The 27,058-nt window shown below is 51.8% G+C and overlaps 1 protein-coding gene across 1 annotated transcript in view; it reads left to right on the forward strand.

Annotated features, from left to right (window-relative positions):
* ADAMTSL3 (ADAMTS like 3) overlaps positions 1-27,058 on the forward strand; it is a gene marked incomplete at both ends in the record, with an annotated part of 163,338 nt that overhangs the window by 33,911 nt on the left and 102,369 nt on the right. Inside the window, 1 exon segment of the mRNA XM_080651713.1 lies at positions 25,270-25,397. Within this exon segment, the coding sequence (XP_080507839.1) occupies positions 25,270-25,397 (128 nt within the window).

Below are 27,058 nucleotides of genomic sequence, written 5' to 3' on the forward strand. Positions count from 1 at the left end.
TCAGGAGCGGGATGAGACCAGTTTTTTATCAACGTTCCAACATGTTACGCGACCGCAGTGGCTCAGTGGTTGAGCGTCAGCCTATGAACCAGGAGGTCAGGGTTCAATTCCTGGTCAAGGGCACAGGCCCGGATTGCAGGCTCGATCCCCAGTAGGGGGCGTGCAGGAGGCAGGTGATCCGTGATTCTCTCTCCTCATGGATGTTTCTCTCTCTCTCCCTCTCCCTTCTTCTCTGGAATCAATTTATGTTTTTTTATCCTCACCCGAGGATATTTCTCCATTGATTTTTAGAGAGAGTGGATATGAGAGGGAAAGACAGAGAGAAACATCGATGTGAGAGAAACACATCGATGGGTTGCCTCCTGCACATGCCCCGACCAGGGCCCGGGGCGGGGAGGAGCCTGCAACAGAGGTAAATGCCCTTGACTGGAATCGAACCCAGGACCCTTTGGTCTGCAGGCCAACGCTCTATCCACTGAGTCACACTGGCCAGGGCTAGGGCTCCTGTTAATTGAGAAAGTGGGCCCAGACCAGGGGTCGGCAAACTGCGGTTCGCGAGCCACATGCGGCTCTTTGGCCCCTTGAGTTTTTAGCAAAGGCCAGCTTAGGAGTACCCTAGTTAAGTTAATAACAATGTACCTACCTATATAGTTTAAGTTTAAAAAATTTCTCCAAAGAAATTTCAATCATACTGTTGATATTTGGCTCTGTTGGCTAATGAGTTTGCCGACCACTGGCCCAGACAATCACGCAGTGTGTTTTGTGATTAAAGGCTGGTGAATGCCTTTCCCAGGTTCTGCAGATCCATCATCATCATCATAATAACAAAAGGCTGATATGCAACTGGTCATCACGCCAACACGCCGTAATGCAGATCAGCAGGGACCTGAGGCTGTGTGGCGCCAGGCCGGGGTGGGGGACCTGGGCCCGCCCGCCCAACGGGGCTTGACAGGGGACCTGAGGCTACGCCCCCCTGAGGCTGCACCCCCTGCCCCAGTGCCGGGGCCAGGGGACCTGAGGCCATGCCCTCCCGGAGGCCACTGCCCCACCCTGGCGCTGGGGCTGGGGACCTGAGGCTGCGTCTCCCGCCCGGCAGGGCTTGACAGGAGTGGGGCCGGCCGGGTCTTGAGATCGCCCAATGGGGGTGGGGATGGACGGATGCTTCTATTGTAGAGAAAAGGCAAATAGCAATATTAAAATATTTCCTCTAATTAATTCCTTTTTAATGTGCATAAATCTCGTGCACCGGGCCACTAGTCCTATATAATAAAGGGCTAATATGCAAATTGACGGAAAGGTGGAATGACTGGCCGCTATGACATGCACTGACCACCAGGGGGCAGACGCTCAATGCAGGAGCTGCCCCCTGGTGGTCAGTGCACTCCCACAGGGGGAGTGCTGCTCAGCCAGAAGCCAGGCTCACGGCTGGCGAGCGCAGCAGTGGGGGTGGGGGTCCCGGACTGCGAGAGGGAGCAGTCTGGGCTAAGGGACCCCACCCCCACTGCACGAGTATTATGCACCGGGCCTCTAGTGTTTAATATAATAACAATATATGCCCGGCGGGCGTGGCTCAGTGGTTGAGCATCGACCCATGAACCACGAGGTCACGGTTCAATTATGGTCAGGGCACATGCCTGGGTTGAGAGCTCGATCCCCAGTAGGGGGCGTGCAGGAGGCAGCCGATCCATGATTCTCTCTCATCATGGATGTTTCTCTCTCTCTCCCTCTTCCTTCCTCTCTGAAATCAATAAAAATATATATATTTTTAAATAAAATAGCCCTGACTTCCCCCTTGGTGAGCGAGTCCTTGGAATGAAAGCATCACGAGGTTAGGTTGCATCAGCCGTAGGAGATCGTTAACCTGTGTTCATCTGCGGGGACTCAGCAAGGCGCTTGTGGTCGGAAGCCTGTTAGTCAGCCAGGCCCGGTGCATGCCTCGGTCATGCCTCACGGTGGTTTTGGAGCTCTCTCGCCAGGGGACCTGTTCACAGGCCAACAGTGCATGCCAAGCATCTATATAATAAAAGCCTAGTATGCTAAGTGTCCTATCATCTGTTCAACAAATCAAAGCGTAATATGCTAATGATATGCGAAGGCCGCTGAACCGCTCGCTATGATGTGCACTGACCACCAGTGGGCAGACAGTCGACTGGTCGACCAGTCGCTATGACATGCACTGACCACCAGGGGGCAGACACTCCAACCAGTAGGTTAGCGTGCTGCTGGGGTCCGGCCCATCAGGACTGAGCGAGACAGGCCAGACACGCCCTGGAGCCCTCCCACGGTCCCTCCCAGGCTGGCCAACCTCCAGGGTGCCTCCCTGGTCCCGATTGTGCACCCATGGGGTCCCTCGGCCTGGCCTCTGCTCTCTTGCAATCCGGGACCCCTCGGGGGATGTCCGAGAACCGGTTTCGGCCCGATCCCACAGGCCAGGCCGAGGGACCCCACTGGGGCACGGATTCGTGCACCAGCCTCTAGAGTTAAATAAATGAGGCAGGCGGCCCGCCGGCCCCGAGTTTGACATGCTCAGGAATGCGGATTGCTCTAGGCAGCCGGCCCTGAGCCCTGGTTTGCTCCTTCTCCCACTGCTGATGGAGATGGCGGGGCTCTGTCTGGGAAAGGGGAGATTCCTTCCGTCCTTGCCTTCGACCCACGGAAGCTTTCTCTTTCTTTCTTTTTATGTTCATCCTCACCCGAGGATTATTTTTCCACCGATTTTTAGAGAGAGTGGAAGGGAGAGGGAGAGGCAGAGAGAGAGACACACCGATGTGAGAGAGAGACACATCGATGGGTTGCCTCCTGCACGCGCCCTGACCTGGGCCGGGGATGGAGCCTGCGACGGAGGAATGCCCCCTTCACAGGAATCGAACCCCGGGCCCTTCGGTCCAGGGGCCGTTGCTCTAACCACTGAGCAAACCCGGCTAGAGCCTCAGTGAGAGACCTCGTATGTTGCTATGGGGACAGATGGACGGACGTAAAAGTCTCCTGCAGTTTTAGTGTCTCCCAGTTGGAAGTTGGGGAAAAAGTTAGAAAAGGTCTTTGCTTGGCACAAATATTCCTTTGTTTTTGTGTTTATTTATTTACTTCTAAATCCTCACGTGAGGGTAGGTTTATTGATGAGAGAGAGAGAGAGAGAGAGAGAGAAGGGAGGGGAGGGCAGGAGAAGGGAGGGGAGGGGCAGGAAACATCAATTGGTCACCCCAGCCAGTTTGACTCAGTGGATAGAGCCTCAGCCTGCAGACTGAAGGGTCCCGGGTTCGATTCCTGGTCAGGGCACATGCCCAGGTTGCGGGCTCATCCCCAGTGTGGGGCGTGCAGGAGGCAGCCAATCCATGATTCTCTCATGGATGTTTCTATCTCTCTTTCCCCCTCCCTTCCTCTCTGAAATCCATAAAAATATACATAAAAAATAAATAACAAAGATATTTGATCATCATTTAAAATATAAAATATGAATAAAACCCACAAAAAACATCAATTGGTTGCCTCCCATACTCACCCCGATCAGGGACCTTACCCACAACCCAGGTACATGCCATGATCGTCTACGGACAACGCCCCAGCTCACTGAGCCACACCGGCCGCCAGGAAGGCCATTGTGTTTTATTTTTTAGGGTTTGTGAGGCGGAAGGCGTGTGTTCCCAGACTTTGTGGGACAGGCACCGTGGGATAAGGGGGTTAAGCTCCCTTTGAAATTAATGGCTGAATACTTCTTTTAATGGTCCACGGATTGCCTTTTTTATTTTTTAAATATATTTTATTGATTTTTTTACAGAGCGGAAGGGAGAGGGAGAGAGAGTTAGAAACATTGATGAGAGAGAAACATCCATCAGCTGCCTCCTGCACACCTCCCACTGGGGATGTGCCCACAACCAAGGTACATGCCCTAGACCGGAATCGAACCTGGGACCCTTCAGTCCACAGGCCGACGCTCTACCCACTGAGCCACACAGGTTAGGGCTGCCTTTTTTTTTTTAATCATCATTGTTGTTTTTTTTTTTTTAGACAGAGTGGAAGGGAAGGGGAGAGACAGAGAGAGAAACATCAATGTGAGAGAGACACATCCATGGGTTGCCTCCCACACGCGCCCCGACCCGGGCCAGGGAGTGAGCCTGCCACCGAGGTATGTGCCCTTGACCGGAATCGAACCCGGGAGCCTTCGGTCTGCAGGCCGACGCTCTGCCCACTGAGCCACACCGGCCAGGCCATGGATTGTCTTCATGTGTGTGCATGGAGGTGTGATGTTTACTTTGCCGCCTTCAGGGTACGAGGCACCAAAAGGCAGAGGTGTCGTTAATGACTCGGATTCCAGGTTTGGGGACGAGACAATCCATGGCCCTGGCCGGTGTGTTCGGGAGCAGCGGGTTCTGACTTTCCTGCAGTTAAGCTCGGGTAAGTGCTCCTGTGAGCTTGACGCCGTTCAGAAGGAAACCTCCTCGATTTCATGTCCCAGGAATCCTTTCTATACCTCTTCATACCCATCATCCCTTCCCCCCGTAACCTTCTTGGGCATTTGTTTTTTTTAAATATATTTTATTGATTTTTTACAGAGAGGAAGAGAGAGGGATAGAAAGTTAGAAACATCGATGAGAGAGAGACATCGATCAGCTGCCTCCTGCACGCCCCCTACTGGGGATGTGCCCGCAACCCAGGTACATGCCCTTGACCGGAATCGAACCAGCAGTCCGCAGGCCGACGCTCTATCCACTGAGCCAAACCGGTTTCGGCAACATTTGTTTTTTTAAAATATATTTTTATTGATTTCAGAGAGGGAGAGAGAGAGAAACATCAATGCTGAGAATCATGGATCAGGCTGGCAGGGGGGCAGTTGGGGGTGAGCAGACCGGCAGGGGGGTCAGTTGGGGGTGAGCAGGCCAGCGGGGGGGGGGGCAGTTGGGGGTGAGAAGGCCAGCAGGGGGGGCAGTTGGGGGCGATCAGGCTGGCAGGGGGGCAGTTGGGGGTGAGCAGGCCACAGGGGGGGCAGTTGGGGGCGATCAGGCTGGCAGGGGGGCAGTTGGGGGTGAGCAGACCGGCAGGGGGGTCAGTTGGGGGTGAGCAGGCCAGCGGGGGGGGGGCAGTTGGGGGTGAGCAGGCCACAGGGGGGGCAGTTGGGGGCGATCAGGCTGGCAGGGGGGCAGTTGGGGGTGAGCAGACCGGCAGGGGGGTCAGTTGGGGGTGAGCAGGCCACAGGGGGGGCAGTTGGGGGCAATCAGGCAGGCAGGGGGGCAGTTGGGGGTGAGCAGGCCACAGGGGGGGCAGTTGGGGGCGATCAGGCTGGCAGGGGGGCAGTTGGGGGTGAGCAGACAGGCGGGGGGGGCAGTTGGGGGCACTCAGGCAGGCGGGAGGGCAGTTGGGGGTGAGAAGGCCAGCGGGGAGGGGCAGTTGGTAGTGAGCAGGCCGGCAGGGGGGCAGTTGGGGGCAATCAGGCTGGCAGGGGGGCAGTTGGGGGTGAGCAGGCCAGCAGGGGGGTCAGTTGGGGGCAATCAGGCTGGCAGGGGGGCAGTTGGGGGTGAGCAGGCTGGCATGGGGGGCAGAAGGGGCAATCAGGCCTGCAGGTGGGACAATTGGGGGCGATCATGGTGGCAGGCAGAGTGGTTAGGGGCGATCAGTCAGGCAAGGAGCGAGCGGTCCCAGATTGTGAGAGGTATGTCCCAGATTAGAGAGGGTGCGGACAGGTCTGAGGGACAACACCCACCCCCCCGTGCATGAATTTTGTGCACCGGGCCACTAGGATATATATATAAAAGCCTAAGCGACCGCTACGACCACACGACTGGAACAACCAGTTGACCAGTCGCTGTAACGTGCACTGACCACCAGGGGGCAGACGCTCAACACAGGAGCTGTCCCTGGTGGTCAGTGCACTCCCAGAGCCAACCTCCCATGGCTGGCCAACCTCCCGCAGACCCTCTCCCCCACCGGCCAACCTTCTGCAGTCCCTCCCCACCCCTAACTGGCTGGCCCCGGTAGGCCCCATCGGAACTGGGCCAGATGCCCTGATGCCTTTGGCCAGGCCAAGGGACACGACTTGTGCACAAATTCATGCACCAGGCCTCTAGGATATATATATGTGTATGTATATATATATATATATATATATATAGAGAGAGAGAGAGAGAGAGAGAGAGAGAGGCTGGCTGGCTGACAGGAGGGTCCGCAGGAGGTTGGCCGGCTGTGGGAGGTTGGCTGTGGGAGTGCACTGACCACCAGGGACAGCTCCTGTGTTGAGCGTCTGCCCCCTGGTGGTCAGTGCATGTTATAGCGACTGGTCGTTCCCGTCGTCCGGTCGCAGCGGTCGCGTAGGCTTTTCTATATGTAGATGTTGAAAATCAAAGGCATCAGGACATCATCGCAGGAGTCACAGTTCATCGGCTCTATCTTCCTTGAATGCCGGTGACGGGCCGTGTGAGTTCTCATTTCAGAAGTCTCTCTGCTGTGTGTGCTTCCTTGACGATGTCCACGGCCAGGGAAGCCACAGGCTGGATGTGTGGCCCGACAGGCACTGGCATCGCACAAGGCGGAGCGGGAAGGAATTTAGGAATTCTGTTTTCTCAGGTGAGGAACCCAAACCCTGTCCTACCCAGAGCAGCCAGCCAGGCCGCAGCCCCGCCAAGCGCCCTGGTCTTGGGCCTCCAGCTCACTCAAGACATTTTTTTAAAAAAAAACTACAAGATTTTTTTATGCTTTTCTTTTTACATCTTTTTTTAAAAATTTTGTTTTGATTTTTTACAGAGAGGAAGAGAGAGGGATAGAGAGTTAGAAACATCAATGAGAGAGAAACATCCATCAGCTGCCTCCTGCACACCCCACACTGGGGATGTGCCTGCAACCAAGGTCCATGCCCTTGACTGGAATTGAACCTGGGACCCCTCAGTCTGCAGGCTGACGCTCTATCCACTGAGCCAAACTGGTTAGGGCACTCAAGACATTTTTTTTACATCTAATCTGCGGGAAGGAAAAGTATGAGAGAAATGTTTGAATGCATTACTTTTTAAAATATATTTTTATTGATTGCAGAGAGGAAGGGAGAGCGAGAGAGAGAGAGAGAAACATCGATGAGAGACAATCATGGATCAGTTGCCTCCTGCACGCGCCCTACTGGGTGAGAATCCAGCCTGCAACCCGAGCATGTGCCCTTGACCGGGAATGGAATCGTGACCTCCTTGTTCATAGGTCAATGCTGAATCACTGAGCCAAGCTGGCCGGGCTGAATGAATTCTTTTTTTTTTTTTTTTAATATGTTTTTATTGATTTCAGAGAGGAAGGGAGAGGGAGAGAGAGAGACAGAAACACCCATGATGAGAGAGAATCATGGATCGGCTGCCTCCTACTGGGGATCGAGCCTGCAACCTGGGCATGTGCCCTTGACCGGAATCGAACCCGGGACCCTTTAGTCTGCAGGCCAGCGCTCTATCCACTGAGCAACACCAGCCAGAGCATGAATGGATCCTTAATACTAGTAGTAACCAGGAGATAAGAAGGAAGTCTTTGTGTAGTCTCATTTTTATTTTTTAAAAATATATTTTTATTGATTTCACAGAACAAGGGCGAGGGAGAGAGAGAGATAGAAACATCAATGAGGAGCGAGAATCATGGATCGGCTGCCTCCTGCACGCCCCCTACTGGGGATGGAGCCCACAACCTAGGCACGTGCCCTGACCGGAATTGAACCCGGGACCCCTCATTCCGCAGGCCGGCGCTCTATCCACTGAGCCACACCGGCCAGGGCTAGTCTCATTTCCACACTTCTTTTCCGTGTCTTTTTCTCCTAATTAGGTTAGAACGGACCCACTTACCCGGGTCCCTGCTCTCACTGTTGATTCACACATTCTTTCTAAGGAGGAGAACTCGGTTTGCGCGAGTCCGTCTCGCTCTGAGCGACTCCTTCCGACCGCCTTGCGAAGGCCTTGGCCCGGACTGTGCTTGTGGTTAGCTAGTTGGCAGGCCTCAGCACCATCCCTCCACATTTCCAGCCGATTTATGCAAGAATAGTCTTGAACTTGGGCAGTCTGCCCCGGCTTTGGAAACTTCTAGAAAAGGAAGGATGGGCCCAGGCCTCGGATGCACTGGGGACTTGGCCCTCTTCTTTACCGTCCCTAATGCACCGCTCACCTGGTCCCCACCCACCAGAGGAGCCGTGTTGCTGCTGGCCCCGGGGTGCGATGGCTTCTCGCAGCGAGACATTGGGGTTTGTGGGGTTCATTCCTTTGTTAGTGAGTAATCGGGGCCCAGCACAGCTATGTGCCTGCACGGCCTGGGAGGAGACAGGGACACGTGCATTGGAACGTGGAGTCCCCCCGACCCCCTCGTTCAGGCACAAACCACAAACATCCCCCACGCGGCAGCACGCCCTGTCCTGGTCGACTTGGGCGCACGTGAGCCCAGGATGCCATTGTCCTTGAGCTTTTTCTTCTTTTTAAAAAATATCTTTTTATTGATTTCAGGGAGGAAAGGAGAGGGAGAGAGAGAGAAACATCAGTGATGCGAGAGAATCATGGGTGGGCTGCCTCCTGCACGCCCCGCACTGGGGATTGAGCCAGCAACCCAGGCATGTGCCCCGACCGGGAATCGAACTGTGACCTCCTGGTTCATAGGTCATCGCTCAGCCATGGAGCCACGCCGGCCGGGCACACCTGTGGTGCTTTATACCCTCTGGTGTTGGCGAAGTGTTGGTTAGTGGTGGGTGTCACAGCCGTTTGGGATTCCAGCGTTGACAAAGGACAGAATGTGTCATTGGGCATCACAGTCTGAACAGCTGTGTTAAGCCCTAAGCTGTTTTGAGGACACAGTGTGCCTGGCTTGTGATTGGCAGGGGAACTGTGTTAGCTTTAGTATCTATACTAATAAAAGGGTAATATGATAATTAGACTGGGAGACCTTCCGGATGACCTTCCGGATGACCGTCAGACAACCTTCTGCATCGGGCCTCTAGTCCTATCTAATAAAGAGGGAATATGCTAATTGACCCTCACGCCATCGCAAAGATGGCAGCACCCACAGCCAATAAGGAGGGAATATGCTAATTGACTGTCCCGCCCTCAAAGATGGCGGCGCCCACAGCCAATAAGGAGGGAATATGCTAATTGACTGCCACACCCTCAGAGATGGCGGCATCCACAGCCACAAGATGGCAGCACCCAGTCCCCTCAGCCCCCCAGCTGCCCAGGGCCGGCCCAAGGCTCAGGTAACCAGGGCCGGCCAAGGCTTGTGCTACCGGCAGTGGTAGCAGCAGAGGTGTGATGGGGCGTCACCTTCCCCGATCGTCGGGTTGCCTCCCGCCCCTGAGGGCTCCCGGACTGTGAGAGGGGACAGGCCGGGCTGAGGGACCCCCCTCCAGTGCATGAATTTTCATGCCCCGGGCCTCTAGTATTTTAGGAGTCTACTTTGTGTTCTAACTTGAGGAAGCTGAACTTCCTGCCCCATTACTTGTAGGAGAAATGCATTTAAAAGAAAAAAAAAGTAATAATCCTCACCCAAGGATATTTTTCCCATTGATTCTTAGAGAGAGTGGAAGGGAGGGAGAGACAGAGAGAAACCCTGATGTGCGAGAGACACATTGACTGGTTGCCTCCCGCATGCCCCCGACCAAGGCCAGGAGCCTGCAACCAAGGTACCTGCCCTTGACCGGAATCAAACCCGGGACCCTTCAGTCCGAAGGCCGACGCTCTGTCCACTGAGCCACACTGGCCAGGGCTAAAAGAATAATTTAAACACCGGCAATTCTGCGATCCAAAGTTAACCACTGTGAACATTTTGGGGTATTTCTTGGTATTTTTCTTTCTGTCCACATAAGAATAACATTGGAGTCTTGCATGATTCTATGATCCCATCTTTTCACTTAACGGATATGGCATTACCATTTCCCACCTTATTTCGAAAGTGTAGATGTAATAAAACTTTATACCATCCCATCTTAGAAATCCCATCATTTACTCAGCTGTTTCCTTACGGCTTAATCTTTAGGTTGATTCTGGTCTTCACATATTATAACGCAGGATGAGCTCAATCCGCTTTTGCATAGAGCACGTTTTTTTAACTTAGACTATTCCCTTGTGAGATTCCCGGGAAAGGCATTTGCTAGGTCAAATAATAAAGACATGTTTTTAAAAATATTTTTATTGATTTCAGAGAGGAAGGGAGGAGAGAGAGATAGAAACATCCATGATGAGAGAGCATCATGGAGTGGCTGCCTCTTGCACACCCCACACTGGAGATCGAGCCTGCAACCCAGGCACGTGCCCTGACCGGGAATCGAACCCGGGTCCCTTCAGTCCGCAGGCCTATGCTCTATCCACTGAGCCACACCAGCCAGGGCAATAAGGATATTTTGAGGCTCTTAATTGAAAGCAAGCATCCCAGGTGTTCAGGCACATAGAACCCCAATCTCTCCCATCACAGCCACCAGCACTGAGTTTTCATACCTTTTCTTTACTTTTTAAAAAGGTAAAAAAACAAAAAACAGAAAAGCTCGGCCGGTGTTGCTCAGTGGTTGAATGTCGATCTATGAACCAGGAGGTCATGGTTCGATTCCTGATCATGCTCAGGTTGTGGGCTCCATCCCTGGGGAGTGGGGGGCGGGGGGGGGGCGCTGTGCAGGAGGCAGCCAATCGATGTGTCTCTCTCACGTGGATGTTTCTCTCTCTCTCTCTCCCCTCCTCCCTCCCTCCCTCCCTTCCACTCTCTCTAGAAATCAATGGAAAAACTATCCTTGGGTGAGGATTAAAAAAAAAAGGCAGAAAAGAAACACAAAAATATACACTCACATACACACATACGCACCCCTTATAACGTGGGAACAGATACATTCAATAAATTGTAAAAAAATGCTTGCAATGGAAAAAAATATATACACTGAGTGGCCAGATGATGATGATCTCTGAACGCATAATAATCTGGCCACTCGGTGTCTATCCTATAGAATAAAAGGCTAATATGCAAATGGTCCCCTCGACCAGGAGTTCGACCAGCAGGCAGGCCGGCTAACCGCCCATGTCCCCTCCCCCTGGCCAGGCTGGCCGGACCCCACCCATGCACGAATTCATGCACCGGGCCTCTAAAATATATATATATATATATATATATATATATATATATATATATATATATACACACACACACATATACATATATATATATATATACACACACACACACACACACACACACACACACACACATATACACTGAATGGCCAGGTTATTATGCATTCAGAGATCATCATAATCTGGCCGCTCAGTATTTGTATATATACATACATACATAAACACATACATACATACATACATACATACATACATACATATATATACATAAATACATACCAGGGCTATTGCTCTTACATGTACCAGTGAGCTTGGATAAGAATCCTATTAGAATCTGTGGACGAGAGGGGCCACGTGCTGACCTGACCGCTCCGGGGAGGCCTGCGTGGCGGCCTTGCAAACTCAGAGAACTAAGGTCACCCCACAGGATGGTCTGAAATTAAACGTGAACCAGAAGCAGGGATGGTGGGGGGTCACCTCCTAGGCCGGCATCTCCCCTGACAAGGTCAGCCTTTACCTTCAGGGGGCCTAGCTGTCTTTTTGCATCTAGGATAACACACCCTTGAAACGTCTGGGTACCTTGTAACTCCCCTTTTTCCGGACCCCTTGGGGCACAGCCACATGTGCTGGGGGCCAGGACAGAGACCACAGATCCCCTCATTGTCCTGTGAATTGTCCCTGCACCCACCTGAGTGTGTGTCCATCATTTCACCTTTTATCCAATCCCAGGGGTTTCCCGCTTTGCTTGCTCCCGCCTCTCTGGTCCGTCCCCAATGGATTTCCTGTCACCCACCTCCGTCCCTCCTTCGATGGCAATGTGTAAACACAGATGGAACCCCCATTCTCCGGAGCATCACCCCCATCCGTTGAGGTTCTGCTTCCCGGCGATTGTGGGCAGTTTGGCTCCAATAAACCCACAGAAACTCTCTACGGGTTTGAATGGGTTTATGTTAACAAACCTGTAAAAACAATATTCACTCTGTTCTCACCAGCTGATTGTGTTCCATCAAACCGTTATGTTTATTTCCTGGGCGTTTCATGGGCGTCGTTGAATCTTCCCTATTTGTGCTACGATACCTTTCTCTTTCTTACATGGGGTTGGATTTTTTCACCAGAACATCACACTCACAGTTTGCCTTTCTTTGTGCTAAAGGGGTTTGTTTGTGTTTCTATTTTTTTTAAATATATTTTTATTGATTTCAGAGAGGAAGGGAGAGAGAGAAAGAGAGAGAGAGAGAGAAACATCCATGATGAGAGAGAATCATGGATCGGCTGCCTCCTGCACGCCCCCTACTGGGGATCAAGCCCACAACCCAGGCATGTGCCCTTGACCGGGAATCGAACCCAGGACCCTTCAGTCCACAGACGGATGCTCTATCCATTTAGCCACACTGGCCAGGGCGGGAGGTTTGTTTCTTCGGAAGCTGCCAGTGTAGGACAGTGTCGCTCTGAATGGGGCCCCTGGCGGACACAGGGTCACAGGCAATGGGTGTTGTCAGCGGTGAGTGGGGTTCAGCAGGACCCGTCAGGAGGGCTGGCCGGGGGAAGGAGGGCCTTGGCGGGAACACAGCCCTGCGCTGTGTCGGGAAACACTCGTCCCAGGATCCCTGAGGTCTGAGCTGGTGCGCACACCACCTGCCCCCTCCTCCCCGCTCTCCGTGTTTCATCCACTGGGCCGACCGTCTGGGTGTAATCTCCAGAGTGCAGCAGGAAGCGTCGTGGGAAAGGTCTCCTTAGATTCTCAGAACACAAATGAACTGGGTCCTGCCCGGCCGCGTGGCTCAGGGGCGGAGCGTGGACCTAGGAACCAGGAGGTCAGGGTTCGATTCCCGGGCAGGGCACATGCCCAGGTGACGGGCTCCATCCCCAGTGGGGGGCGTGCAGGAGGCAGCCGATCCGTGATTCTCTCTCCTCATGGATGGTTCTCTCTCTCTCCCTCTCCCTTCCTCTCTGAGATCAATATGAATATATTTTTATAAAATGAAAAAAGAAGGATTCTCTCTCCTCATGGATGGTTCTCTCTCTCTCTCTCTCTCTCTCTCTCTCTGAAATCAATAAAAATATTTTTTAAAAAAACATTCAAACCTGTAGGGAATTTTTGTGAGTTTATTGGAGCCAAACTGTCGACAAATGCTGGGAAGCAGAATCTCATTTGTCACCTAGTTTTATTTTTTTTAAATATATTTTATTGATTTCAGAGAGGAAGGGCGAGGGAGAGAGAGAGAGAAACATCGATGAGAGAGAATCATGGATTGGCCGCCTCCTGCACGTCCCTCACTGGGGATCGAGCCTGCAACCCGGGCATGTGCCCTTGACCAGAATCAAACCTGGGACCCTTCAGTTCCCAGGCCGATGCTCTATCCACTGAGCCACACCGGCCAGGACTGTCATCTTGTTTTCTACATGACATCAAAGGAGGAGATGGAAGTGGGTTACGAGAACTCTTTTGGCAGGTAGATTAGGGAGGTGGGAGAAAGCAAAGCAGGGAACCCTCTGAGGTTGGATAAAAAGTAAAATGAGCCCTGGCTGGTGTGGCTCAGTGGCTAGTGCATCAGCCTGCGGACTGAAGGGTCTTGGGTTCGATTCCCGGTCAAGGGCACATGCCCGGGTTGCTGTCTAGATCCCCAGTAGGGGGCATGCAGGAGGCAGCCGGATCTGGATCTCACCCAATAAGAATGGGGCTGGCCGGGTCTGGGTCTCCTGCATTTTCAAGGCGCACGTGGGTGGGCGGGGACTTGACTTTGGTTCCCGTGGTGTGCCCCAGACTCTGACAGGAGGAAGATTTTCATATACATTTTACTAATCTTCTTTCATCTCTGACACTTCTATTATAGAGAAAGGGCAAATAGCAATATTAAAATATTTCCTCTAATTAATCCCCTTTTAATGGGCATGAATTCTGTGCACCGGGCCTCTAGTCCTCTAGTGTGTGTGTGTGTGTGTGTGTATATATATATATATATATATATATATATATATATATATATATAAAAAGATTTTGCTCTCAGCTCTTCCAAACGTAGTGCCATCGGGCTCGGGTGTGCAGAATGTCTCTCTTCACCTGGGGTGACCCGCCACCCTCGGGGTGGGGTGGGGGCTGGCCAGAGCAGCCGGCCACCAGCCAATCCCAGCAGCTCGTGCGTGAGATAAATACCACACTCTGGCTTCTCTCCCTGCTGACTGCCAGAGCTCCGTGCAGTGTGTTTAAAGGCTCGGCCCGTACGGTGTGGTCTGGGTGATATTCTTGACGTGCCATTGGCACGGAGCCTGTGTTTTTCTATGCAGAATGGCTTACCGTGGACGGAAGTCGGTCACGAAGGGAAATAGAAGGAGAATTTTATTTTATTTTATTGTTATTTTTTAAAATATATTTTACTGACGTTTTACAGAGAGGAAGAGTTAGAAACATTGATGAGAGAGAAACATCGATTCAGCTGCCTCCTGCATGCCCCCTACTGGGGATGTGCCCGCAACCAAGGTACCTGCCCTTGACCGGAATCGAACCCGGGGCCCTTCCGTCCGCAGGCCGACACTCTATCCACTGAGCCAAACCAGTTAGGGCGAGAATTTTTTTTTTTAATGATATTGTTAGACTTGAAAATCTGTGCTTGTTATTTTCTGGGGAAGGCTGCTGGGATTGTCTCATATACATGCCTTTTTTTTTTTTTAATCTTCATCCGAGGATGTTTTTCCATTGATTTTTAGGGAGAGTGGAAGGGAGAGAGAGAGAGACAGAGAGACACATCGATGGGTTGCCTCCTGCATGCACCCCGTCCAGGGCCCGGGCCGGGGAGGAGCCTGCAACCGAGGTACATGCCCTTGACGGAATCGAACCCAGGACCCTTCGGACCCCAGGCTGACGCTCTATCCACTGAACCACACTGGCCAGGGCCACATATGAGTGCTTTGAAGATGGCTTGAAGTCTGTTGAAGTGAAGAACCTCTTAAGGCTAATTTGTGGTTCTTGGCGCAGGGCCAGAAGTAGGTGCAGTGGGTTTTGTAGGCATTGCCTCTGTGGCTGACCTGGCGCACGGCCATGGAGAAGGCAGACTATTCCCCTCAGAGGCGACAACCTTTGCATAGAAATTCTCCCTACCCACGTCGTGCGAGGAATCCTCCCCGTTTTATTTGTTTTAATTAGAAAAAAAATCTAGCCCAGCCGGCGTGGCTCAGGGGTTGGGCGTGGACCTATGAATGGTTCCATTCCCGGTCAAGGGCACATGCCCAGGTTGCAGGCTCCATCCCCAGTAGGGGGCGTGCAGGAGGCAGCCGATCCATGATTCTCTCTCATCATTGATGTTTCTCTCTCTCTCCCTTTCCCTTCCTCTCTGAGATCAAGAAAAATACACGGAGTGGCCAGATTATGATGATCTCTGAACGCATAATAATCTGGCCACTCAGTGTGTGTATAATATATATTAGAGGCCCGGTGCATGAATTCATGCGTGGGTGGGGTCCGGCCAGCCTGGCCATGGGGAGGGGACATGGGCAGTTGGCCGGCCTGCCTGCTGGTCGAACTCCTGGTCAAGGGGACAATTTGCATATTAGCCTTTTATTCTATAGGATACACACTGAGTGGCCAGGTTATTATGCGTTCAGAGATCATCATCATCTGGCCACTCAGTGTATATTAAAAAAAAAAAAAAAACCCTCTTCATTGCATTTGGGGGTGTGGACGAAAGGGGCCACGTGCTGACCTGACCGCTCCGGGGAGGCCTGCGTGGCGGCCTTGCAAACTCAGAGACCTAAGGTCACCCCACAGGATGGTCTGAAATTAAACGTGAACGAGAAGCAGGGATGGTGGGGGGTCACCTCCTAGGCCGGCATCTTCCCTGACAAGGTCAGCCTTTACCTTCAGGGAGCCTGGCTGTGTTTTTGCATCTAGGATAACACACCCTTGAAACGTCTGGGTACCTTGTAACTCCCCTTTTTCCGGAGCCCTCGGGGCACAGCCACATGTGCTGGGCGCCAGGACAGAGACCACAGATGCCTTCATTATTGTTCTTATCATGTTAATTGTTGACTGTTCACTCTCCTGCTCCCACCTAAGTGAAAGAAGCATGTGTCCATCATCTTACTTTTAGCCAATCCCAGAGGTTTCCCCCGCAACCCCCCCCCTCCCTGCTTTGCTTGCTCCCGCCTCCCTAGTCCATCCGCAATGGATTTCATGGAACCACCTACGTCCCCTTCTTTGACTGCAATGTGTAAAAATAGCGAAGACAGCCATTCCCTGGAGCATCATCCCCATCCGTTGAGAGTCTGCTTCCTGACAATTGTCAACAGTTTGACTCAAATAAACTCACAAAAATTCTCTGCACCAAGCATGTCAAGTTCAAAGGCTAACACGGGCCAGAGAAACAAGGTTTACGTGGATGTGGCCGCAAAAGAACAAAAGCTTCCATTTACATAGAAACGTAGGTTTGTTCCGATGAAGACATGCTGACTACCAAGGGCTGAGGTAAACGAGACATCGTTCACATAAAATAATAGAGCGTTTTAATAAAAATTAATCTTCTTTCCTGAACGTTAACTCACCAGACCCTGAGTCACTGCACAAAGGAATACGCGTCACGCAAACAAACCCATTTTCCTCGTTCTCCGGAAGCGAGGTAGTTCCTGTTGCGCACACCAGGCCGGTCAGTCCGAGACGAAGGACGTGGCCATCGGCTGCTAGAACGTTCGCGGCCGGTGTCCGTGGGGAGAAACGGTGCACCTGCGTGTAAGGCGTGTGAGGGACGTGAATGCAACTCGCTGACAGTCATCGGTCATTAGCGAACGTTGTAGCTCGTTATTCATAATGATGCACAACAGGATACTGTAAAAATTAAATTAGGAAATTTTCATTAATACGTTTCTTACATTCCGTGATATTGGCTGGGCCTCAAAAATATTCATTGTGGGCCGCATGCAGCCCGCGGGCCGCGAGTTTGACATGCTTGCTCTACAGGTTTGAATGTTTCTCACATGAACAGGGGGAGTTTTTAGTAGAACAGGAGTTCCAACCAATTCCCATCCAGGGTGAGGCTGATTGGCAGGTGTGGAGGAGGGACCCCAGAGCTGGGCCCGCCTCCCCGGGGTGCGGGGCAGCGGGTGGGGGGGTGGGGGGCAGTCAGGCCATCTGGTCCTCCATACGCCGTTAGAGCTTCCAGAACACAAGGGGCTCAGCGTGGCTTTGGCGTAATTGGGCAGACATGTTTGTGTTGGGGACTGGAGAGAAGCATGGGGTGTGGGTGGATGGGTGGGGTGTGGTGTGAGCCCCACAAAACACGTAGCCGGCCCTGGCCGGTGTTGCTCAGTGGATAGAGCGTCGCCCTGCAGACGGAAGGGTCCCGGGTTCGATTCCCAGTCAGGGCACAGGCCCGGGTTGCGGGCTCCGTCCCCAGTGGGGGGCGTGCAGGAGGCAGCCTATTGGGGATTCCCTCTTATCACTGATGTTTCTGTCTCTCTCTCTCCCTCTTCTCTCTGAAATCAATACACACACACACATACACACATATATTTAAAAATAAATAAATAAATAAAACGTAGCCGGTGATGGAGACAGGTCAGGTCAGGGGAGCCCGGTGGCAGGGACACGGGTCCCTGGGAATTAGCGGAGGCCTTCAAGAAGGTGGTAAGTGCCGGGCCAGCATGGCTCAGGGGTTGAGCATCCACCTGTGAACCAGGAGGTCAGGGTTCGATTCCCGGTCAGGGCACGTGCCGGGTTTTGGGCTCCATCCCCAGTGTGGGGCGTGCAGGAGGCAACCGATCCATGGTTCTCTCTCGTCATGGATGTCTCTCTCTCTCTCCCTCTCCCTTCCTCTCTGACATCCATACGAATATATTTTATAAAATCAAAAAAGAAGGAGGTTAGTAACCAGGAGCACACAGGCCAGGGCAGACTGACCCTGAATGGTCACCGGCCATCGGGGTAAGGAGCTGTGACGTACACAGTTTTCAGGGGAGGCGGGCGGGGCAGGCGTGGGGTACGGCCCACCCCCCAGTAGCACCCGGCTCACAGCCCCCGCTGTGTTCGTGTGAAATGCATCCCGGTTGAACCGAATTCTGCGATCTGTGTGACCACCCGAGTGATATTTTTATGTCATTTACTCGCATTCATTAGCATTTTAAAAGATATATTTTTTATTGATTTCAGAGAGGAAGGGAGAGGAAGAGAGAGAAACATCCATGATGAGAGAGAATCATCGATCAGCTGCCTCCTGCACGCCCCCCACTGGGGATGGAGCTCAGAACCCGGGCATGTGCCCTTGACCGGACTCGAACCCAGGACCCTTCTGTCCACAGGCCGACGCTCTATCCACCGAGCCACACCGGTCAGGGCCAGGAGACAGCTGTTGTGAAGAGCAGGAAGGGCCCGCAGGCCTTGAGGGTCCCTCACGCCCTGTCTGGGGGCGCGGGGGGCCTCGGTGTGGATCTGCGGGGGGGACTGCATTTGCGGTAAAGATGCGCCTTCTCCGTTGTGTCCTGGGTTTCAGAACGTTTAGGAAGGTCACCAGGAGTCACACAGCCTTTGTCCGGTGATGCTGGTTCCATAATGGGGCCTGGTAAATGGTGTGACTGAGGCGGGGAGGGAGGGAGAGAGAGAGGGGGAGAGGGAGAGGAGAGGGAGGAAGGAAACTTAGGTTTTAAAAAATATATATATATATATATTTTTTTATATATATATATTTTATTGATTTTTTACAGAGAGGAAGGGAGAGGGATAGAGAGTTAGAAACATCGATGAGAGAGAAACATCGATCAGCTGCCTCCTGCACACCTCCCACTGGGGATGTGCCCACAACCAAGGTACATGCCCTTGACTGGAATCGAACCCGGGACCCTTCAGTCCACAGGCTGACGCTCTATCCACTGAGGCTCACCGGTTAGGGCGAAGACTTAGATTTTTTTCATCAAAAGAGACCTGGTTGTGGCTGGCTTGGCTCAGTGGATAAAGCATCGGCCTGCGGACTGAAGTGTCCCAGGTTCGATTCCTGGTCAGGGCACATACCCGGGTTGCGATCTTGATCCCCAGTGTGGGGTGTGCAGGAGGCAGCCGATCCATGATTCTCTCTCATCATGGATGTTTCTCTCCTTCTCCTTTCCTCTCTGAAATCAATATATATATATATTTTATATATATATTTTTTTATTGATTTCAGAGAGGAAGGGAGAGGGAGAGAGAGAAACATCCATGATGAGAGAGAATCATGGATCGGCCGCCTCCTGCACGCCCCCCACTGGGAATGGAGCCCACTACCCGGGCCTGTGCCCTGACCAGGAATCGAACCCGGGACCCTTCCGTCTGCAGGCCGCTGCTCTATCCACTGAGCCACACCAGCCAGGGCCATAAAAATACCTTTTAAAAGAAAGGGAGAAAGAAAGAAACCTGGATCCTCAGGGCTCTGTGTGATCGACTCTCAGACACAGCGCCGCCTCCCGGACATGACACTTGTGGATGCAAAAAGGCCAGCTCACGTGTGTGCAGAGAGCCAGCTCACGTGTGTGCAGAGAGCCAGCTCACGTGTGTGCAGAGAGCCAGCTCACATGTGTGCAGAGAGAGACCGCGTTCCTGAAACCCCTGGAGCAGGGAGGCAGATGGTCTGAGGAGGCTGGAGCAGGCCCTGCCGCTGCCGGAGGAGGCCGGGCCCTCGCCGTCCGTCCCCGCCCTGGGAGGGCAGCTGCGGGTCCCTGTAGGCCGGAGCCCACGCGGGTCCCTGCCCAGAAACCGCCCTGGTGGCGCTGCGTGCGGGCCGGGAGGTGTCTTTCTTTCTGACTGTCTGTGTTAGCATCACGCGGGTGCCTCGGAGGGAAGGGACAGGGACTGAGCAGGAGTCTGGGTTAGGATTGCTCCTCTTTGGCTAAAGAAGAACATAGAGCCCTGACCGGTGTGGCTCAGTGGATAGAGCGTCGGCCAGCAGAGTGAAGGGTCCCAGGTTCGATTCCAGTCAAGGGCATGTGCCTTGGTTGCGGCCACATCCCCAGTGGGGGGTGTGCAGGAGGCAGCTGATGGATGTTTCTCTCTCATCGATGTTTCTAACTCTCTGTCCCTCTCCCTTCCTCTCTGTAAACAATCAATAAAGTATATATTTTTAGGTGTCTTTCAGATCTAGGCATGTAAACAAAAGATATAGATATAGATATAGATATAGATATAGATATAGATATAGATATAGATATAGATATAGATATAGATATAGATATAGATTTTTTTTTTTAAAAAAAAGGAACATAGAAGGGTGGAGGGACTGGCCAGTTGAAAACAGCAGTGAGGCCCAGCCTGCATGGCTCAGTGGTTGAGCGTCGACCTAGGAACCAGGAGGTCAGGGTTCGATTCCCAGTCAGGGCACATGCCCGGGTTGCGGGCTCCATCCCCAGTGGGGGGCGTGCCGGAGGCAGCCGATCCGTGATTGGCTCTCATCATAGATGTTTCCATCTCTCTCTCTCTCTCTCTCTCTCTTTCTCTCTCTCCCTTCCTCTCTGAGATCAATACAAATATATTTTTGCCCTGGGGCTGGCCGGTTTGGGTCAATGGATAGAGCATCGGCCTGCAGACCGAAGGGTCCCTGGTTCAATTCCGGTCAAGGGCACATACCTCGGTTGCAGGCTCCTCCTGGGTCCTGGCCCTGGTGTGTGTGGGGGGGTGGGGGGGGGGCGGTAGGGGGAGGGGGGCCGCATGTGCAGGAGGCAACCTATCGATGTGTTTCTCTCACATCAACGATTCTCTCTGTCTTTCCCTCTCCCTCCACTCTCTCTAAAAATCAATGGGAAAATATCCTCCGGTGAGGATTAAAAGATAAATAAATAAAAAATAAAAAATATATTTTTTAAAAAAATAAAGAAAACAGCAGTGAGGTTTAGAAGCAAAACCCGACCCTTCATGGCCAAGGAGAGGAGGGAGAGGTGAGGTCCCCTCTCCAGCTGTCACTTTCTCTCCGTTTTCTTCAGGGCGAAATAGCTACCGATCCAGCCAGAAATACCACGTGTCTGCTGGGATAACATGCCTCCTTGCGTTCTTTTAGAATCAAATTTTTGGGGTTTTTTTGTTTGGTTTCTTTTTGGTCAGTCAAGGTGGGGAAAGAAGCCTGACCCTCACCATAAACGGAACAGATAGAAGAGTCTGAAGAAATTGAAACAATGTTGCAAAAGCGGCCATTCAGAAGAAATTGAAACAATGTTGCAAAGGCGGCCTCTCAGCCTTCCCTTTAAAATGTATACGATGATGTTTTTCAACTTTTCACACACCCCCTCACCTCCCCTCCGCAAAAATCAGGGTATCACCTGACAGAAGGAGAAATCAGTTGCAGCTGAGTGCGTTTTAAGGGGTGACTGGGCTTCCCCACCTTAAAGTCCGGAAGACCTTCGTGTGTGTGTGTGTGTGTGTGTGTGTGTGTGTGTGTGTTTTATGAGTTAAAACTGTGCTTTCTGTCGCGTTCCAGGCCGGACAGGGCTGGCTCCCTGGCGGTGAGTGAGTGATGGAGAGGGCTGAAGGAAGCAGCCTGTCTAATTGGAAGGGTAAACAGTGTGGGTTTAATTAGCCCTTCTTCCCGCTGACAGGCTGCGAGGCTGCCAGGCCCTTATCCGTTCCCTGGGCCTGGACGGTTCCCCAAATACCGCCTCCCGCCAGGGGTTGGGGGGTGGTGTGGGGGGGCGAGCTATAAATAGGTCTCTTGGCAGGAAGCCAGGAAAGCCACTGCCTGGTGAGACTGCGGTGAAAACTATTGCAAAACCCCCTCCTGGAGTTCGGTCATTATTTCTTTTCTTTCTTTTCTTCTTTTTTTTTTTTGTTAAATATATTTTTATTGATGTCAGAGAGGAAGGGAGAGGGAGCGAGAGAGAAGAGAGAGAGAGAGAGAGAGAGAGAGAGAGAGAGAGAGAGAGAGAGAGAGAGAAACAGCAGTGATGAGAGAGGATCATGGGTCGGCTGCCCCCTGCACTCCCACACTGGGGATCAGCCCATAACCCAGGCCTGTGTCCTGACTGGGAATCAAACCTGTGACCTCCTGGTTCAGAGGTCGATGCTCAACCCCTGTGCCCCAATTTACAGCTTATCTGCTGCCTGCTGTCCGCCGTGGAATTTTCTGTAAGCCAATGGAATGTGGTTGGCTGCTGCTTCCCCCCTTGTTTGTTGTTGTTAATCCTCCCCCAAGGATATTTTTCCCATCGATTTTTTTTAAAAAACAATGAACTTTTAAATTTTATGTTTTAATATATTTTATTGGTTTTTTACAGAGAGGAAGGGTGAGAGATAGAGAGTTAGAAACATCGATGAGAGAGAAATATTGATCAACTGCCTCCTGCACACCCCTACTGGGCATGTGCCCGCAACCAAGGTACATGCCCTTGACCGGAATCGAACCCGGGACCCTTCAGTCGGCAGGCCGACGCTCTCTCCACTGGGCCACACCGGCTAGGGCCTGGGTGTGTCTTTTCAGCCTGTATATATCTGTGCTTTCCCTCGGCACTTTGCACGCATATGCATACACCAACACCTTTATCTGCGGTGAGCAGCCAGACGATGCTAAATGTGTTTGTCCACCTCTTCCTTTATAGTGTCTACTTTGTTGACATATGTAGGGCAGTCTTTATATATATTTTTTTAATTGATTTTTTACAGAGAGGAAGGGACAGGGATAGAGAGTTAGAAACACCGATGAGAGAGAAACATCCATCAGCTGCCTCCTGCTGGGGATGTGCCCCCAACCAAGGTACATGCCCTTGACCGGAATCGAACCTGGGACCCTTCAGTCCGCAGACCAATGCTCTATCCACTGAGCCACACCGGTTAGGGTCGGCAGTATTCTATATCAGGTTTATATGATGATGACTCATCAATACTTTTTATAGTATTTTATTGTTTCAGCATTTTTAACTTCTGTAATGATTGCCTTTTACCCCCAAAAAACATTAAAATATATGTTTTTTTTCTCTTTTAATAGATTTTTATTGATCTCAGAGAGGAAGAGAGAGAGAAATATCAATGATGAGAGAGAATCACGGATCGGCTGCCTCCTGCACGCCCCACCCTGGGCATGGAGCCCACAACCCGGGCGTGTGCCCTGACCGGGAATTGAACCATGACCTCCTGGTTCACAGGTCAACGCTCAACCACTGAGCCATGCCGGCTGGGCCATTTCAGCATTTTTAATATAAAGTCCTGATAGATCTGGAATTCATTCTGGTGTGTTTTTCGAAGGCGTTATCTATGATTTCTTTAAAAAACTATTCATCATAGTGACTTGTGGCCCCACACTTCATCCTCACACTCGGGTCATTTTCTAGACTCTCGATTTATTTTTTTAATTTAATACATCTTTCTGCGATTGCGATGCCAGCTCGAGACTCTTTTAATTGAGGCCATTTCCCTCTCGTTCCTACTCTTTTACGGCATTTTTTTCTCGGCTCTTGTTGGCATTTACTCCAACAAGAGTAACTTTCGAATTCTTCCGCTCGATTCCAAAAAAAACTGCCCTCGGGATTGCGATGCGAGTCGCTCTAAGTGTGCAGGTTAATTGGAGAGAATTCACGGTTTGCAGTATCGGTCCCACCCACTTCGGACTAGGGTATGGCTCCCCAATGATGTCAGTCCGGTGTGTGTCGCTAATAACATTTTGTAACTTTGAGTAATAAGCATCCCTTTTTTACATACCGATATCTGCATCTACATCTACATCCATATTTTACAATATTTTTATTGCTTTTCCAGAGGAAGGGAGAGGGAGAAACATCCAGGGGAGAGAGAATCACGGATCGGCTGCCTCCTGCACGCCCCACACTGGGGATCGCGCCCGCCACCCGGGCATGTGCCCTGACCGGGAATCGAACATGGGACCTCCTGGTTCCTAGGTCGACGCTCAGCCGCTGAGCCACGTTGGCGGGGCCATCTATATATTTTTAACACGGAGCTCCCCCTTTATCTGTCCCTTGGGGCATCCTGACACACATCGACGACGGCGAGGAAACAAACGAAATTCTATTCATAAATGACCGTATTTATCTCCTTGGACCCGAACGCTTTATCAGCTTCGTTTTATTGACTTAGTTTGCTTGCAAGGGAGCCTCTCGCAGGAGGTCCCGCAGATCCTCATGGAAGAAGTTTGCTTGGAGTCAGCACCAGTGTGGTGGGCAGGCGCGCCCAAATTCCAGAGGCGAGGACTCCTTAGGCACAAGCTGGGACCCTGCTGTGCAAGTTATAAATAACAATAATCTATACTCATAAAAGGGAAATATGCAAATTAGACCGGGAGACCTTCCGGACAAAGCCATGGTGGCGGGGCCGAGGCAGAGGCCGTTAGGGGCGATCAGGCTGGCAGGGGAGGGCAGTTGGGGGTGATCAAGCTGGCAGGAGGGAGTAGTTGGGGGTGATGAGGCTGGCAGGTGGGGGCAGCTGGGGGCAAGCAGGCTAGCAGGCAGAGTGGTTAGGGGCAATCAGGCAGGCAGGCAGGTGAGTGGTTAGGAGTCAGTGGTCCTGGATTGTGAGAGGGATGTCTGACTGCCGGTTTAGGCCCAATCCATTGGGCCTAAACCGGCAGTTGAACATCCCCCCAGGGGTCCCAGATTAGAGATGGTGCAGGCCAGGCTGAGGGACACCCCTCCCTTCCGTGCACAAATTTCATGCACTGGGCCACTAGTAATAATAATAATAATAATAATAATAATAAACATTACTGTGATGTAGCCAGTTTATTTACATTTCGGGATGATACAATTTCAGATTGAAACGTGAGCTTAGCCCAGCCGGTGTGGCTCAGTGGTTAAGCATCAACCTATGAACCAGGAGGTCATAGTTCGACTCCCGGTCAAGGTTCACATGCCCTGGTTGCAGGCTCCATCCCCAGGGTGGTGCATGCAGGAGGCAGCCGATCCATGATTCTTTCTCATCATTGGTCTTTCTCTCCCTCTCCCTTCCTCTCTGAGATCAATAAAACTGTGTATAAACAAATAAATAAATAGTGAGCTTACCAGCATCAGGACCAGACCCTCACATGCGCAGAATTTCCATGTAGAGCAAGCATGTCAAACTCAAAGGCTAACACGGGCCCAGTACATGAGGCTTGTGGCCCGCAGGCCACGGGTTTGACACGCTTGATGGTGAGGATCCTGGACGGTCTCTGCTGTTAATGCGGCCGCTCCCAACGCCAGGCGTTTGCAGGCACCTTGGCAAAGGACTCTGGGAATGCGAGGGAGGGTCGGGGGTGTGTCCACACGTGTGTCTGGGATTTATCGTGCTGTTTGCTTCCTGTTCTAGACTTCCAGAAACACGCCAGCCGAGGAGGACAAGGATGGCAACTGGGATGCCTGGGGCGACTGGAGCGACTGCTCGCGGACCTGCGGGGGCGGGGCATCCTACTCGCTGCGCAGGTGCCTGACCGGGAGGTGAGCGAGGCCCCACCTGTGCTCCGAGCCATGCCCCAGCCTTTGGATGGGGGGTTGGGGGGGAGGGGCGGGGCGGGGGCGCCAGGGGAGACCCCTGGCTCGTTGGCTTTGGAAGGGCTTAGCATGGGGGTGCACCATCTGATGTCTACATATCAGCCAAGGAGCCCTGCCTAGGAACCAGGAGGTCACCGTTGGATTCCCGGTCAGGGTACATGCCTGGGTTGTGGGCTCGATCCCCAATGGGGGGCGTCCAGGAGGCAGCCGATCCGTGATTCTCTCTCATCATTGATGTTTCTTTCTCTCCCTTCCTCTCTGAAATCAATAAATACACACACACACACACACACACATGCCTGGGTTGTGGGCTCCATCCCCACTGGGGGGCGTGCAGGAGGCAGCCGATCCGTGATTCTCTCTCATCATGGATGTTTCTCTCTCTCTCTCCCTCTCCCTTCCTCTCTGAAAACAATAAAAATATACACTGAGTGGCCAGGTGATGATGATCTCTGAACACATAATAATCTGGCCACTCAGTGTCTATTCTATAGAATAAAAGGCTAATATGCAAATGGTCCCCTCGACCAGGAGTTCGGCCAGCAGGCAGGCTGGCCAACTGCCCATGTCCCCTCCCCCTGGCCAGGTTGGCCGGACCCCACCCATGCATGAATTCATGCACCAGGCCTCTAATATATATATACACACACACTGAGTGGCCAGATTATTATGCGTTCAGAGATCATCATAATCTGGCCACTCAGTGTATTTTTTTTTTTTTAAACTTGCGTTTTGGAAAGGGGATGAATGTAGTTCTTTTGCCCATTTGTTTCTCTGTGGATAAAGTTATTTTAGAGTTTGATCACATTTAGACAGAGTCAGGTGGTTTTTTTAAAATATATTTTTATTGATCTCAGAGGGGAAGGGAGAGAGAGAGAGAGAGAGAGAGAGAGAGAGAGAGAGAGAGAGAGACATCAATGATGAGAGAGAATCATGGATCGGCTGCCTCCTGCACACCCCACACTGGGGATGGAGCCTGCAACCCAGGCATGTGCCCTGACGGGGAATGGAACCCTGACCTCCTGGTTCATAGGTCGATGCTCAGCCACTGAGCCACGCCGGCCGGGCCATGGTCAATTCTTTCGCATGGCAAACTGTATGCCTGCCAGAGTGTGTCTTCTCTCGCAGAAACTTGTAAGTTGACAGTCCAGTGCCAACCTGAGGAAACACAGGTTTAAGTTAAGTACTATTTTTTAAACATTAATATATTTTTATTCTATTTTTTTAAGATAGCAAGTTGTCTTTTTTATTTTAAATATATTTTTATTGATTTCAGAGAGGAAGGGGGAGAGAGAGAAAGAGAGAGAGAGACATCAATGATGAGAGAGAATCATGGATGGGCTGCCTCCTGCACACCCCATACTGGGGATGGAGCCCACAACCCGGGCATGTGCCTTTGATTGGGAATCAAACCCAGGACCCTTCCGTCCGCAGGCCGATGCTCTATCCACTGAGCCACACCAGCCAGGGCTACTTTTATTCTTTAAAATACATGCTTCTCAGTTTTTTTAAGACACTAGTTTTTGAATCCATATATCATCAAGTGCATGTAATAAATTATTAGTGCTATAAACTCCAGGGCAATTTTATTCATCTTTGTAACGTAT

Source organism: Plecotus auritus, assembly GCF_963455305.1.
Source record: "Plecotus auritus genome assembly, chromosome: 15".
Taxonomy (NCBI): Eukaryota; Metazoa; Chordata; class Mammalia; order Chiroptera; family Vespertilionidae; genus Plecotus; species Plecotus auritus.